The 17,010-nt window shown below is 39.7% G+C and overlaps 2 protein-coding genes across 2 annotated transcripts in view; one reads left to right on the top strand and one right to left on the bottom strand.

Moving 5' to 3' along the window:
* LCT (lactase) overlaps positions 1-1,797 on the top strand; it is a gene marked incomplete at its 5' end in the record, with an annotated part of 15,939 nt that extends 14,142 nt beyond the window's left edge. Inside the window, 2 exons of the mRNA XM_029087472.1 lie at positions 649-885; positions 1,589-1,797. Coding sequence (XP_028943305.1) covers positions 649-885; positions 1,589-1,797 — 446 coding nt within the window. The remainder of the gene's footprint in view (positions 1-648; positions 886-1,588) is intronic.
* Positions 1,798-2,722: 925 nt separating this feature from the next.
* Positions 2,723-16,865, bottom strand: UBXN4 (UBX domain protein 4). The gene is made up of 14 exons (XM_029087473.1): positions 16,853-16,865; positions 15,275-15,325; positions 12,342-12,444; positions 11,472-11,500; positions 10,498-10,616; positions 9,765-9,933; positions 9,254-9,356; positions 7,493-7,547; positions 7,153-7,317; positions 6,259-6,386; positions 5,110-5,212; positions 4,632-4,763; positions 4,108-4,316; positions 2,723-3,371 (listed from the first exon to the last, which is right to left on the bottom strand). Exons 1-14 carry the CDS (start codon positions 16,863-16,865, stop codon positions 3,233-3,235), a joined length of 1,518 nt encoding a protein of 505 aa, XP_028943306.1. The 3' UTR covers positions 2,723-3,232.
* Between the last annotated feature and the right edge of the window lie 145 nt (positions 16,866-17,010).

The following is a 17,010-nucleotide window of genomic DNA, read 5'->3' as shown; positions in this document are numbered from 1 at the left end:
CTTGTACAGCTGCGTCTGGCAGGAGAAGGTTCCACTACTTGACGGGGTAACTGTTATGAATACCTCTTCCAACTTCTAGTTTGACTACTGCTGTGTCTAAAAACTGCATCTCCTCAAAACACCGAACCAGCCCCACACTGGTTTCAGTTACAGCAGTGCTCAAGCAGCGCCTGGGAACGGCCCTTTCAGTTTGCCTCTCTGATGTAGGGAGCTGTCAGCCAGCTGCCCAGAAACTGCTCCTTTACTGCCTGTTTGCAGTGAGGGCCCCACCAGCACGTGTTGAAACACCAGGTGCATGTTGATGGCTTTTCTCTGTTCCCAAACCTTTGTTTAGAGGACAAAAGCTTTGATTTTTTGGAAAGCTGTCTCCAGAACTGGCAGGCTGACTGAGCTGCCTTGCTTGCTCCTTAGCTGGAACTTGGCAGCTGAACTACTCAGAGCAACTGAGCTTGGGCAACATGGGAGAGAGGTGGGAATGGGGAGATGGCAAAAGCAATGAGGCCACCGTGGCAATAACCTCACTGCCCAGCACCCTGCTGCTGTGTGGTGTCCCTGAGCCTCTGGGGACACTGCCACTGCTGGCCTAGTGCTGACACCTCCTGTCACCCGGCTGCACCACTAACCCATTCTGTCTGGTCCCGGTAACAGCCGTTGTGCTCGATGGCGTCGATATACGAGGCTACACTGCGTGGACGCTGATGGACAACTTTGAGTGGGCGGTGGGCTTTGACGAAAGGTTTGGGTTCTATCACGTGAACTTCACAGACCCCAACTTGCCGCGGCGCCCCAAGGCCTCTGCCAGGTATTACTCACAGATCATAAGCTGCAACGGGTTTCCAGACCCAGCAACGGGCCCACACCCCTGTCTGGAACTGGAGCCTGAAGGTAAGTGATGCAGCAGAAACTGAGCTTGTGTGTGTGCATCTGATGCTAATCCCAAAAGCTTTCCATGATCTACAGGCTTTAAAGACACCACCATTTTCTGCAATATTATTTCTAAGGGCTCCAGCAGTGCACTGACTAGGTACCAGTTACGACTGAAGCCATTCATGTGGAATGATGTCACTTCTGAGTACAAAACCAGAAAAACGACTAAATTTTGTGTAATAGCACCTTGATCCATGCCTGTCTCCAAAATGCAGCAAAAAAGATACTCCATTCTACTTTTCTCTGATTAACAGAACTGCCTAAGCTGGTTTCCAAACCACACACAGTCACTATTCCCACACCATTTTGTCTAAACAATTTTGAATACTTTATATGAATTGGGTTTTGGGTAAGCTTTTCAAAATACTGAGTCTTTTGTCATTTAAGCTCCCTGAACTAGAGTACAGTGAACAGCAACCATTGTTGGGTGGGATTTTTCAATAATCATTTTTAATCAGCTTTTTGGGTTGATCATGGCTGCCAGGGAACACTCACCTCTCCTCGAGTTTCAAGAATTACATGATCAGACAAATTTTGCCTGTCCCCTGAGCTAGAATGGTGTCAGTCACCCAGCACACAGACTCGGCAATGCAAACACACAGGTGAAGGAGTTCACCCCGGGCTGGGCACTAACGCTTCCTCATTGTTTTCCCATGGACAGTGACCCCACCAGACTCCACACCAGGAGCAGCTGCCAGCGTGCGCTTCTTGGGATTAGATTTAACATCACACAGTGCAGAAATAGCCCTCTACGTGCTTTTTGCTCTTTCTGCAGTTGGAGCGTTGGGCTTGGCTCTGTTTGCATGTATGTATGGAAAATTACCCAAAAGATCCCCTAAACAATCACACATGAAACTTAGTAGACTGTAAAGTTTCCACTTGCTGAAGTGTGTATCTTTTGGTGGGGTTTTTTTAATAAAAAAAGCCTATAGCACCAGGAAAAGAAACCTCGTGCTTGTACTACTGCACCTTTGTGTCTCACCTTAGCAATTGGGCCCCATCCCTTTGTTGTTTACTTACCAACTCTACAATAAAAAGGCTTTTTTTTTTTCTATGTTAACTGTCTCTTTTCTCCCCAGGCATTATTGATTTGATTTCTTAAAGACACAAGTAAAATTGCTTGTTTCTATTTGCATAAGGATTCTGAACTTGAAATTTCCTCTTTTCTTGCTTCATCACCTCCCCTTGGAGGATGCAGGTCTCTTCAAGGGATCTGAGAGCAGCCCCTGGAAACTCTACTGCTTCTTTGTGGTTTTAAGACAAATTACTGTCTACACTGGTGAAAACTGGTCACCAAGAATGTACTGTTCTATTGCAGCTCCTGTATTGTCCCATCCCCACCCCTTCCTTATTATGTATCATAAATGATTTTAAAAATAATGGAAGTGGCCATAGTACTATGGCTTCAGAGCTGGAGAGACTGGGATACTGAACTAAATCTCCTTTAAATAGGAAGCTGAAGCAGCACAGAACACAGTAATATTTAGGTCTCAAACAGTGACATGCACAGTACTCTGGTTGGCATCCTTCCATGCAGGAAGGCTTTGACTCTTCCCCCAAAATAAAGGCTCTGGGCTCTTGTGTTGCATTTCCATTTTATGTGACAGAGACCCTGTATGCACACCGCTATTTTAGATGTGTGTTACCACATTTCAATATGAACAACTCCTGAGTAAGGTGATTTAAACACCAAAAGTTTGTGTGCTATATTTTAAATTTCAATGTATGTTCCTCAGAGCTTGCTTCCTTGTGACACAAGTACTTCAGAGGAACCTCACAAGAGAAGACAGCGATGTTTTCTGGAAAATAGTTTATTGAGTGCTTGGAGAATTAAAAACTACAAGATTTTGCTTGCAGTTGCAGAAGCAAGAAAAAAAAAAAAGTTAAACATAAATTAGTTACCTCATTTGCTACTTATAGTGCTTCCAAAACCCTCATTTTAATCAGTCATTGCCTACCCTGACCTTTATATTAACATCTGGCCCTTAAATTTATGTAGCAGAATATTTATAGATTAAAAAGTGCCTTTCTATGGCAGTTGGGTAATGATTATGAAAGCTGATGATTATGAAAGCTGAAGGAGATTTTCAGTCTTTTTAACTCTCTGCTTCTAGGCCTCAACTACACCCACTTGATTTTTCTGACTTAGGTGACTTTATTCCATACTCCACTGCAGGAATAAGAATTAAGTAATTCAGTCAGTGTAAAATAAGCCCCACTTGTCCAGAAGCTTTAGTTGACTTCGATCAAATAAGAAAGAAAAGAAAAAAAAAAAAATGCCAGTGATTACTGAAGTTACTCAAAACTACATCTGTTGTGTAGAATTTCCATTCCAAGTATTGTTTTCATCTTCTCCATCGTCTTGAGTCCTCAGTCTATATATTTTGCCTTCTTTTTTGAAGTCTTCCCCGCGCTTTTCCACCACTCGTTTCCTGACTGCTTGCCTAGGGTACAAATGACAGTGAGGTTTGAGTTTCCCCTGGCAATTACTGCATTCACTTCTGTAAATCACGCATCCTTCCTCCTCTTATCCCCAGTAACAGTATTCTTCAGCACTGTTTCCTTGGGAAGCAATACCCAGCTGAAAATTCATCATTCAGCAGTCAGATAAACTGAGAGAATCTTATTTCCCCTGGAAAGCACCTGTCACTGAAGCGATACACGGCTGCTTCATGTGAATCGGCGCAGCGGCTCCCCTGCTACAGCAGATCTCTCATTTGCTAGGCAATACAAAAACCTTAACTGCCAAAAAAATCAGACTTCAGTTGCCCGGGTTTCTTGTACAACCATCACATAACAATCTGACGCCTCATTTTCAAAATTTTTATCTTCCAAACAATATGAGCCCAAGTGAAGTCTGCTTTTGGAGTTACAGCCGAATTCCCTATTCATAAATGACCCCAAGGCAATGCTTTTTCTACTCTGTCATTGGAAACTGAAGCAAACAATAAGGAGTTTGCTTAATCTCACATGTAAAAGCCAAGAAATCCCAGCCAGAGCTGCCATACAGTTTACCAGCCACAAGATTATCTCTTTTCACCAGAGGGAAGGCTGGTGGCCAGAAACTGCAAGGAGGGAGCAGCAGTTATGAGACAGACACAGTTCAGTTCCCCACTACAGCATGAACACAACTCCAGCAAGCAGCTTGAGAACCAGCTGCCTTGGAACAGTTTGGATTACCTGCTTTGCTCGACGCTGCTAGATGTGGAAGGGTTTGAATGGTCTTGCTGATGAGCTGATCTCACAGCAGACTGTGAGGGGGGTGGACTCGTAAACAGGAAGTTGCTAATAAATCTCCAAACTGCTAAGAGGGGATAAAGTATTGTGCCCAAGAACTTCCACAGATCACCGCCCGAAGCCTGAACAACAGAAGTAGCAGGTCTTCCCGCCTGGTCAGGAACACAGAAAGAAAACTTGTCAGATATTAAAGTCGTGCTCTTGTACACAGAGTATTTAATACATCATTAGAAGCAGCTCAGTAGACACAAGAGAACTCCTTCGGTTATGTATTAGACAAATATCTTTGCCACCATTTATCTGCTTCAGAAAAAAAATCCTACTCTAAATCAGTCCTGACAAAAATTAAAGTAATTTTGCAATCTGTCTTTGACACAGAAAAGACCCAAATTCAAGCCAAATATTATCACAGCCGACTAAAAGCAGCTAGGAAACGAAAAGCAAATAAACCAAAAGCTATCACCTACCGGCAGCAACACTACTGAAGCACTGGGTGCTAACTCTAGCTCCAGTAACTTCTTTCCATAATCTTCTTTGGTAAACTCCCTCCTGGGAAACATTGTCGCCAGTGAAAAATTGCCGTAAGCATTACCAACCGTCTGTGAAAATAGAAAGAAAACATTTTATTTATAACTGTTCACTTTCAAACAACTGCAGGTTTGCCAGTTGAGTTAACCTCACCACAATGACCCAACCGTTCTCTATCAAACTATTAATCATCTTCATGTAGAGACATGAAGGATTTTTCATGTCCTACTATCTCTAACTAATGATACGTTGCAGTAATACAAAGGGAGTTGGTGGCACTGGAAAAGGCTGCTACCAAAACCACCTTCAAATAAACAACAAGAGCAGTTGATGACAATTCCACCACGACCAACAACTAGTTAATGCTACAGCAAGTTGTAACCAGCATGTAGCTAAGACAATGAAACACCGATTTACCTGTGCAGCAAACTGCCTCGCTTCTTCCAGCCGTGCGTCGGATGGGAACTGGTTAGTAAAGGAAGATCCATCTGGGAGGCGGAACTGGATCCTGGCTATTGCACTGCGGGACACGTATCGGGTCAGTCAGCACAGCACCAACAGTGACGGACAAACACTCCTGGGGCTTCAGCTCGGTAGTAGTGAAATGTGGAAGAGAGGGACAGCCACCCTACTTATGGCAGTGCGGATGGGCTGTAAGCTCGGATCCACAGTTGATAACCAGCTGCTTATGTATCACTACACACCTCTGGTTTTCATCAGAGTCCAAGACCCATCACCACTCAAACAAGGTAGTTATATTAATCATGCAAAAAGTGAGTAAATGAATGCAGTACAAGCCCTATTTCTTTTGTGTAGCCTGTATTACTTTTGTTCTTTTTCAGGAAGTTGTACTATGAGGGCACAGACATTTAAGCTGGCTTGGCAAGTAATTCTATACTTGACTAGCTATGGCCCAGCATGACTGAGCTTCAACACCAAGACAGGCTGCTACTCCTGTCCTTGCCCTGTCAGGGGCAGTACTAGGCTCACAGTGGCTCCTTAACTCCAGGTGAGGTCTCTACAGGTGAGAATATTTTTTAGAACAATAGTGTTGGGCAAAGCAGGAGACAGCTCTGACCCAGACAGCTGCTGAGCCCCATCAAGCCTTGCTGAGTCCGAGCCAATCGTACACACAGCCAAACAGCTGGGTCAGCACCACGCTCCCCACAGCAGTTCTGACATTATCCAGTCGTTTTCTCTAGTCATCATCTATCACATCCTCACCTTACCTAGTTCCCCACTTAGCCCCATTATACGTGGTATTTAAATCAAAGATGAGCCAGGAAAAGTTCTTACCTAACTAAAATAACACAAGGACAGGTGATGAGCATTTCATAATCAGGAATGTCAAAAGGATGAAAGTTAATAGAGAACATAATATTAATTTAAATAGCTATGAATAAATAATATAACAGAAAGCCAACTTTTTATATCACTATTTAAACAGTTCAACATGGCATCAATTAATAGATTAGGATGTATATTAAATTTCTTAAAAGTTTATGTAATAAAGTTTCTTCACCTCTCTCCCCAAAAATATAAACCTCTCTCTCGACAGGAACTCACCTTCGCTCCTTCTGAGATGCTTCTTTTCTGGCCTCTATTTCAGCCTGTTTAGCCTGAAGAGCTGCCGCTTTTGCAGCTTCTGCTTCTTCCTTTGATTTTGCAAAACGAGCTGCTCGCTCAGCACGATCCTGTGAAAGGACCAAACAGAAACTTTACCTTAAATTGTAGCTTAATCGTCATTAAAACAGAGAACTATGATCTGTACTCCGTACCCAACTAGGAGAAAAGAGAGTCATGCTGCAGAGAATTACTCACTGCCAAACTGCACCATCTCCTGTCATTAGCTAAGATGACACTTTTCAATGAGTCACTTCACACAAACAGTTGTTAATAGATGATCTGCCCATGCAAGCTCAACACTCCAGGGAAGATGAAGGGAAAAATCTTATGAGAAGTTACACAGTTACAGTTCTAAGTGTTCTAGGCCAAAATGTAGGAACGAGGAGGGATTTCAATTGTTATGAACTGTTTATATCCATATACATACACACATGTATAAACTCAGAAAATACCACCCTCTTCCTTTTGAGATCAGTGTTCTTCTGCTTGTCCCACAATTAAATATCCCCTTGCTTCTGTTCCAGAACTACGCTTCAGTTGCAATTATTTTTATGTTTAAATGGTAATTCTCCAGTGGACTCAAGCAACATGACAGAGAAGTTAGTAAGTTCATTCAGACAGAAAAGATCATTATGAGTATGAAAGCAGAAGCTTCACTTTATACACAGGAAATGCTACATAAACCCCAAACACATAAATTGTTTCAGGATTCCAAACAGAAAAATGGACAATCTTTCCAAGTGGCACCGAATGAGACAATGTACCCCTTTAGTACACTGGTGGCCCCTGTGAGAGAGAGAAGCAGCAAGCTGTCTTCCAAAATAAAAGCTTTACCATTGCAATCTGTTGCCTTATACGCTCTCTAGCAGCCTTCTCCTCTGCCTTTTCTCTGTTCCTTTCCTCTAACATACGCTTTGTCAATTCTTCCTCCTGTCGTCTTTTGTACTCCAACATTTCTTTACCAGTTTTTCTCCGTTCAATTTCTTTTTTAATTTCTTTCTGAATAAACAACAGAGACATAAAAATTGGACCACAAAATTGCCTTGGACAAAAGTAAGACAAGATTTTAGTACATTTGTTTAAAAAGGAGTTAAATTCCTTTTTTAAAGGAATTGAGCATTTATTCAAATAATGATATAAAAAAATTGCAAGTGGTTTTATATTTTTGTGTTACCTGTTCTTCTTCTTTCCTTTTTTCTTCTCGTCTTTCCTCAAGTTTTTTTGTTATTCTAAATTTAAGAATAAAGTGAAAAGCCTTAAAATGGCATTATCTGTTATGAACATTTTAAAATGTTAATGAAGCATCTGCAAACACCAAAGAAGGGAACACATGAAAATGAACTGTAAAACAGTGCTAATACCCAGTGTCACTGTCACGATTAACTCACATGCAGGTGTACCATTCATAAAAAGATGGGGTGGTGATTCACCACCGAGTTTCCAACTTTAAAGGGAGTTATAAGATATTCCTTCTGGCCTTTTCCCCTCAGTAAATGAAGAATCTTACATATTCTTACTGTTTCTTACATATTCTTACTGTTGAACCAACTTGGAAGACATAAAATAAGTAAATACTACGTATGATCTGTGGTAACAGAAACACTAAATCTCAATCTCTTTTTAGCTATTTAAGCCATCTGCTTTCTTCTGCACATCACTTCCTAAATGGAAAGCAAATAATACACAGCACTGACAGAGATGCCTATGTATCTGTCTCATCTATCCAGAAACCTGCCTTAGAATAAGGATTCACTTAAAAAAAACCAAAAAAACCCAACAAAAAACCCAACAACATAGTAATTTACAACATATTTTAGGTTTAGGGAAAGGGCAGGCATGACCGAATAACACAAGTCAGATAATCAGACTTCGTTTGTATGGTAGCTGTTTTGCTTTTTTAAAAAGAAAGTAGTAATTACCACAGAGCTTTGCCTTTTTCCCCTGAAATAAATGTTCCAGATATATGCAAATACAATATAATTTAAGATTAATGCACATTTTAGAAGGGAAATTTGGTATTTATATTAAAATATTGACTGCATTTTCTTATCAGTGGTAAGTAAAAATTATACTTATTGTCCAACAACTTTGGAAGAAAATTGAAATTAAACGTGAAAAAGTTTTAAAATCTATTTTATCACTAGAAATAATCCTATTTACTGATATGTGTTACTGGTTTTAGATAGGATATTGCAAATAGTGTCAGTCTTACAGATGCTAAAAAACAAGTTTATACACAAAATCTTGTATTTAAGAACAATCAATTTAATGAATGAACCATGTACTGAACCAGATGTCTCTGGTCACCATACTTTAAAATACTAGAACTAGCATTGCTCATCAGACCTCATTACTGCTCCCTGATCAAAACAAGAGTTGTCTCAGAATAGGATTCCTCTGGCTTTTCCAACATGTCTAGACCACAAACAATCATCAAACAGACAAGAAGAAAAAGAACTAAGATGACATCTCTGTACAAGATCTAGGTCAGCTCTTTACTACCCCAGTTTCAAGTGCTTTCAGTTCAGTGTTTTAACTCCTGCAGAATTTTTGCAGCAAACATATTGTCTGTATTCAAGTTATATCAAAGTAAGGAGAACATCCTCAGTTTTCCAGATTACCCTTTTCTTTCAGAGTACATGAGAAATTGGAACTGGATGATCTTTAAGGTCCCTTCCAACCCAAACCATTCTATGATTCTATGATTAACAGCTGTTTTTGTATCACCCCCAGTGTAGTCGCAGACATCTAAACAAAAATAAGACCACATAAATGTTTGCCAAATGATAACAGAATAAGCAGGATAAAATCCTGGATCTAAGCCTATTTCTTCGAAAAAAACCCTCCAAAAAATGCAAAACCCAACAAAACCATCTCCCACAAAACACATACAATACATGTATGTATGTATGTATGCCTGCAAAAGATGACTTACCTTTCTACTTTGAGTGTGAGATCATTCACAGGCTGAGCATCGCTCGCGTGCTCATCTGAAGAATTACTTGCTTCCTGGCTTGCTTGACCTGAATTTTCTCCATCTTCAAGTGATTTACAAGAAAGTAACGCATAAGAGAAAAATAAAAGCTACATTTCTCATAATAAAAATGTATCTTAAGGAGATAGGAGGCTCTGCTATTTATACCCCCACCCAACAATTTCATTTCAGGTTACTAACCTAAAGAAATATTTAAAATTGAATCCTATTTCAAGAAAAGTCTACACATTTTTCCTTGTATTATAAACCATAGATTTCTCACTCATTAAAACTGAGCAGAACGACAAGCTATTCTTCCCTCTAGACTTCCAAGAAGCATTCTGGGATACTAAAAGTTTTTCCTCAACAAGTCAGCTCAATATATTGCCTTTTTTAATGTACCATCATATAGCAACTTAAGAAAAGGAAAACCATTTCAAAAGCAAATTAGCATTTGTGTAAAAATACTAACCATTACCAGCAGAAGGTCTTATTGTCTCAGACATAACAGACTCGGGAGAGTCACAAAACTCTGCTGCTTTGGATTGCGTATTTTCTGGAGCACCATCAGATTGAGCGGAGGGACAGGGAGGAGATGACTGACTTCCACTTTCCAAAGGCTGCCCTTTTCCTGTGTGCATCTAAGAAATGGGGAAAAAACATCAGACTATGAAACTCTGAATATTGTCCACAGGCTCAAAGGTCAAGACTAAACTATTTCTGCAGAAACAGTCTTATTTAAAATATAAAACTAAAATTTTCACATATTGTTGAGTATGATGTAATCATACATTTAATGTTTTTTCCTAATTTTAGTCTTACACTTGAAATCAAAGTGATAAAGCTATCGACATCTATATTAGCATAATTACATAAATACACATTACAAAACCAGGCATGAGCTGCAAGAGCAATTGCTACGTTACTGCTGTTTAGAGTTCTTGACGTATTTCTTTAACACTGTAGGTGTTACACAGATGATCTAAACCAATGTGTGAAACAAACAAAAAATAACACTAAAACACTTCTGCACAGAGCTTTCCAACCTGTTCAGCTTGCACATGGAATTTAAGTTTGCAGATTTTGTTGCTGGAAGGATACAGGACCAGCCATTCACACTTCCCCAAGGCACGTGCCGAGGGCTGGGGACATCTCCTCTCTCACCCAACTCAGTCTGACAGATCCAGCCTGTGAGCAAGCGGTACCTGTTTAACTTTATGGATTCTGGTAACAAGCTCTTCAACAGAAACGCTGCCAGCAATTACTTCCAAAGGGATTCCATTGTCTCCTATAAAAAAACTGGATGGAACACACACTACAGGATCTGCACAGCAACAGTTAAGGGCAACAAATGAGAAAAGTTGATAAAGTAACTTTAAAAGGAAAAGCAGAAATAAATCCTTCCTACAGAAGCTTCTAGCCCAATATTCTGTCTCCACCTGGTCACCTGTAGCCAGTGCCAAGGAAGAAAAGAGAGGCTAACAAAAGTGCTGGAAAGCATTGCACACAACTCACTAGCATTTCTTCTTTTCTTTGAAATGGTTTAAGCCAAAATATTTTTCTCCAACACACACACATCCGACAACTGATTATGTTTTAACTTGAAAGATTTTGTTTTAGAGTGAGACAACATTTTATGTAGACAATAGCAAACTCTTTACAGCATTAAGAAAATGCAGGTTAAGGTTCTGCATTCCCTTTCCCAGCATCATACAGAATTCCTGAGCTGTATGCAGCGACCTACTGAAGGCAGGCAGATGTCTGCCTCACTTCACACCTGTGTATGGGATAGAACCCAGTCCACTACTTGTTCTTCCACCTCCATAACGCTGAACTCCAGCTAATAACTCAGAGCATTGCTTGCTTGTTTTCTAATGCTGATTAGTAAGACCAGTGGGTTATTTTGTTTACATAAATCATTGTATAATTTCTATTTGGAGAATTACATAGGATTAACATTAAAAAAAACCCCCAACTTGTTCACTTTCTCCAAGAACTGACAGTAAGTTGAATACATAGATTGTATCTTTTAACTACACAGTTTACTGCATGTTTTTTGTGCCATAAGAAGTATTTTTAATAACGTTGCTTGTAAATATTTCTCTTAAAAACAATATTAACTTGTAAAGAGCAATTATCTGTATCATAATGTGGCATCTAAACTAATCTCAAAGGATACATATTTGAGAAAACTGCAGGCATGCTTCACTGTTTAAAAGAAAAGATTCATTTAGGAGGAGCAATCAGTTTGCAACAACTACAGTTTAATCATAAAAATAACTGTCCTATTACCACACACAAAACTATTTAAATACTTGAGAGAACACTAAAAGCATCTTCTCATTAACATTTTGCATAAGTGCTGACATGGTGACATTCCCTGGTTATCACAGTTGGCTACATAAGATTTAGGGAAACGGTGCTAAGAAGCAATTCAGGAAAAAGCCATCTAGTCTATCGAGTGCAAATAATATAGGAAGTCTAATAAAATATTTCAAAATAGTAGCATTTTGGGAAACGTCAATGCACTTTCTGCACACGGACTAGAGCACTTAAAGATAACAAAAATAGTTGAGTAATTTACCCAGGAACTTCAATGCTTCCCTATTCTATGTGTTACAATAGACACAAACATAATTTCTCTGGGGCTTTACAGATTTTTATCTTTCTGAATTCATGAGAGTTTTGAAATTCATTATGTAACTTGGCAAATCAAGAAATGCCTCAAGAGCGCTTGCATTTTGATTCCAGCTTTTTTACATAACTTTTGTGTCTCTTCCTGTTGAAGAAGGTCAACCTCAAGTGTTCTTTCACTAGTACTGAAATACAGTTCGAAATACGCAATGAATATTCTGCAGAACACAACAATAAATTCTGAAATTTGGAATTTTCTCAGGCTTTAGGAGCTTCAGAGTACTGACTTCACTTATGCTCCGGAACCTTGTATTTAGACTACCTCCAAATCAGAGCAAGGACATCAAAAGCCTCTTAGCTGCATCATCACCAATGAACGACTGTATAAGAAACAGAATTAAGACTAGGATCAGACCTTTTGGTGTCAATTTTAATAGCAACAAAACCGTCTGAGGCAGCTTCAGTCACCTTCTCGTCTTCCCACCTTGCAGCCATCTCAGTAGATTGTTCATCCTCACCTGCAAAATACAGCACACGTGTGAAGCTAAACCCATCACAAATTACTGTTTCTGGTCTGATTTTAGCTTTGCTTCAGTTGCTTAAAATCACCTTTGAAAGACACTCTCATTGTTATTTTCAAGGCAGTTTATAATTTTTATTTTTTTTTTTTTACAATCTGGAGACAATCCACTCCAGCTGATTCACCTTGCTAACATGCCAAAAACCTAACATTCCAAAAATCTTTCCAAGCCAGCAAGCATGAAGCTTTGGCAGTCATTCAACTGCATGGTGAGCTGGTCCATGGGAGCAGAAGGGACTGGGCCACACAGATGGAACGCAGACAGAGGAACTGGAGGCGATGGCAAGTCTGACAATTGGCTTGATTGCATCATCTAACTGCACAACTACCAAAGGATTTCATTTTCATGTTGGAGTGTGTATGCTCATGCTTTAGTATGTTGCTTCAGTACACTCTCATGATACGCAAAGAGATCCCACAGCAGAGAGGGAACCATTCCTTCTCCCTGACATTAAGCTTGACCTGCTGACATGCTAAAACTATCCACTGCTTACCCCAATTATAAATTTAATTATAAATTGGTACACCAGCTGCTAATAGGTAAAACTGTATTTTCCACTCCTTGTAAATACATAATTTAGTAGACAAGGCTTCACACTTCGATAGTATTTAAAAAAAAAAAACAAACAACAAACCCCAAACTAAGAAACATTTATGTGCAGGATTATTTGTAACTTAGTTTTGTATTCCTGACGTGAACAGGAACAGTATGAGTGGAGGAAAAGAAGCGAGGAGCACAGAGGAGTAAGAGTAACAGTAGAGAGAAGCTACGTAATTAAGGGAAACTGAAAAGGTGCTCTGGGGCCACAGATTCAGAAGCATTATTTTAATCAGATGAAACACGTCAATCATACACTTATCTTAAAAAGCATCAGTTCAAGAGGATGTAGGGTAATAGACAGATTCCAATGAGTATTAACCATCTTTCAACAAGTAAACTGGCCTGCAACCAGTTGTTTCCCTTCAATCTGTATTACCTCCTAGCAGCTTGGAATTGACTGTACTCTTGAGGAAGAATTTCAGTCACAAGTGCAGAAGTACAGTAGTCCATTATTCAATGACAACAACAAACCATTTGTTTGCTCCATCCCAGTTGCCCTTTGATGCAGTATTTTTTACTTGTTAAAGATCAGGAGCTGTATGTGCAGTCCCCTGGTGAAGCACTGCTGCCTTAAGGCCATGACTGTCTGGCCACAATGCTTCTCAGAGACACACGTACCAAAAATATACTCATTTTGGAAAAGTCTTTTCCAACCATATGTATTGATTTCTCCTTGGAAGTACTGCAGCAAGTAAGAAAGTATTAATCTCTATTATTGTTATTCTGCACAAGCAAGTAAATATTTAGGAAATTTTATGTAGGAACCTTTCCTCTTCCCTGAAGTGCAGTGCTTCCAACTGTGGTCAATGCAGCTGTTCTGCCAAGAGGGGTTCTGTCTCCTCCCCCATTTCCAAATGCCCAGACAGCTGCTTCACCACACACACTTTTTCAAAAGGACATGTGCTCATCCGATTAGGCTACTAAAAATATCTAAACACTTGCCTAACACTAACTTTTCCATACAAACAACTGCTACAGAAAACCAAGGCTGAAAGACACAAACAGGTCAGTGACTGTTCACAGTGCAGTCTCTGAGAGATGTGACACGTGAATGAAAATGCTGATAACTCACATTTTATAAAGCTCTGGGCCATGAAGTACAGTTTAATATTGTGACTAACCACGGAAGAGCTGCTTATGCTCATACATCTTTTTGTTTTCATAACCCTTTCTCTTTTGGTTAAGGTTCATTGATTACTGTTTTGTAGGAGTAATTATATCCTGAAATGAAAACTGCCAGGTCACAGGAAAAGCATCAGAAACTCAAGAGGTCAAGCTGAAAGGAACCTGACATCATTCACAATTCTGCTAAACACTGAGCGGCCCCAACTGCCTCAAGAATCCTAGTTCCCAAGACTCTCAGCTTTCTTAAGTTTCTCAAACAAAAACATTCTTTTATTTCACTTAGCAGAAAGACCTGTACACAAGTCGCAGTCACTTGCACATCTCAAATTTGATGAGGTAAATTTAGAAATCTACTCAAGCAATTTGGATAATTGGAAGAGACTCTTTTTTCTGCAATGATTTATTTCCTGTATGAGGCACTTGCTCAAAACCATCACAGGTCGTCAAAGGACTTTAACTCCCCTATTCCTCAGCACACAGTAGCTGCTGCTTCAGAAGACTTCTTAATGTCCAACATTTTGTAAATACTTGGTAGGAGTAAGGACTGCCTGTTCTGGAATTGACAAAAAGCCTGGATATTAAGCTGTCCACCTCCTCCTCCTTTGCATCATTTCACATATTTGACTTGGAAAGCGCTTTGATACAGCTTGGCTACAAAATACTAACAAATAGCTTGCTGATTGCAAATCAGTGCTTTGTAAAAAATAATCTCAAGTTATGAAGTTAAGAACAAAGGAAGGAGTGTTCCTACGAATGTTACTAAAAAGAAACACAAATATTTTAACTTGGAGTTTTTTCTTTCCCCTCCTCTTAATTTTTTTCAGTTCTGAAAAGCACTTTTTATGAGTGGTCTGGTATTTTCATGATCAAACATGTCTGAGTTCTGGAAAGAATAACCTTAAACACCTCAATCAAAACAGAGGAGGTTTCATATCAAATGAACAATTAACTTTAGATTAATAACTTAAATAATGAGAATGAGGTTTTTTTTTTAAATCTGCAAGCTAGAAAATCATCTACAGAACAGCTACCAATAAGATACCAGAAACATCCAAAAGTACTAGGAATACTTTTCCCTGTGCAGCAGCAGAACCTATTAGCAATTATTTGATGCCACAAAGTAAAGTTTCTCATCCTCAGACACAACTTTCTTGCTTTGTGTGTACAAAAGCCTCTAATACCTCACCTTAATTTTTACAATCACTTTTGTAAGGCAGACAGACACACTTCACCTCATGCTCCCTGGAGAGCATGGAGCAACCCCTGTTATTGCAACTTCCCATGAATTCAACATGATGTGTAACAGACTTACACAACTGCATCACCAAAATGTGCCATGAAGGTTTCAAAAACAACTAAAAAATGTTAGGATTATAGTTACAGACAAAAACATTAGAGAAAAAAACCTGGTCGAACAACATGCAGTTGCAGTCACAAACCCCGCCTCATTGTTAAGAGAAATGGCCACATTATTCCTTGCTTGACTGGAAAATATTCTAGAATCAGAAAGAGTAATACAGCTCTTCATTTTCTAGTGCTTGTTTAGAGAAGTGCAGTGAAGAGGGAGAGAGAGACAGACAGATGGTAGCAGAAACCAAGCAGAGCCAGACCTACCAGAATTCAGTCATTTTTGTCAAGGCTGTATCTAATAGCTACCCTCCACAGTGGCCACCCTCAAATTACAGTTAACTTATGGTTTCCATTTCTCACTATTTTTGTTCCTTTATTAATTTTTTGTCCCCATATACTTTATTGGACCAAGTGTACAAAACAAAACATAAACAAGGAGCACTTCTGGAAGCAAGTTTTCCTGCTCAGAAAGCTGCTTTCAAATGCTGGTCTCGGGTGTCTATGGGCAAGCGTGTAGTGCAAAGACTCAAAGCTACCATCACCACCACCTGTGTGGTTTTAAACATGGATCTACCCAAATAAGAAACCTAATCACTGCTGGCATAAAAATAGACTGTTCTTTCAGCACTCGGCATCCTTCAGACACACCTGCTTCCACACATGCTGAGAAAGTATGTTCTTGGGCTTCCCAGTTCCCTTTCCCCGCAGGCAGAACAGAACTGCTTTGCCATCAGCTCCATCACAGGTCAGCTGCCCTGATCCCACTGCTCCCGGGGCAGACCAGAACTGGGCAGAACTCTCAGACACTTTCATTTTGGAGATATGCTCACCCTAAGTAACACTCCCTCCTTTTCAGGGCTCATAAAAAGAAGCAAAACAAAACAAATCAAATCCTTACAGCATACTACCATGTCAAAACTCGGTTACACCCCCACAATCATAAATTTATCTCCATCCTGCATATCTAGACATTCCTACATCCAACTAGTTGGCATTCACAAATGGACAGTTTGGTGACAATTTTAGTTTCATAAAAAAGATTGGAAATAAATTACAAAGGGCACTTCTCAGCCCCTGATATATATGTGTCCAGCTCAAAATATTCATAGGTACTGAATTATTATTAAAAAATCTTTGTGGTGGGTTGACCCTGGCTGGTACCAGGTGCCCACCAAAGCCACTCTGTCACTCCTCTCCTCAGCTGGAGGGAGGAGAGAAAATACAACAAAAACCTTGTGGGTCAAGATAAGGGCAGGGAGAGATCACTCACCGGCTACCGTCATGGGCAAAACAGACTCAACTTGTGGAAATTAATTTAATTTATTGCCAATCAAAAATCGGAGTAGTACCATGAGAAATAAAAACAAATCTTTAAACACCCTCCCCCTATCCCTCCTTTCTTCCCAGGCTCAACTTTACTCCTGAATT

Source organism: Antrostomus carolinensis, unplaced genomic scaffold (genome assembly GCF_000700745.2).
Source record: "Antrostomus carolinensis isolate BGI_N321 unplaced genomic scaffold, ASM70074v2 scaffold33721, whole genome shotgun sequence".
In the NCBI taxonomy this organism is placed as follows: Eukaryota; Metazoa; Chordata; class Aves; order Caprimulgiformes; family Caprimulgidae; genus Antrostomus; species Antrostomus carolinensis.
Note: the sequence above shows the minus strand (reverse complement) of the source record. Positions and strands in the feature narration are given on the sequence as shown.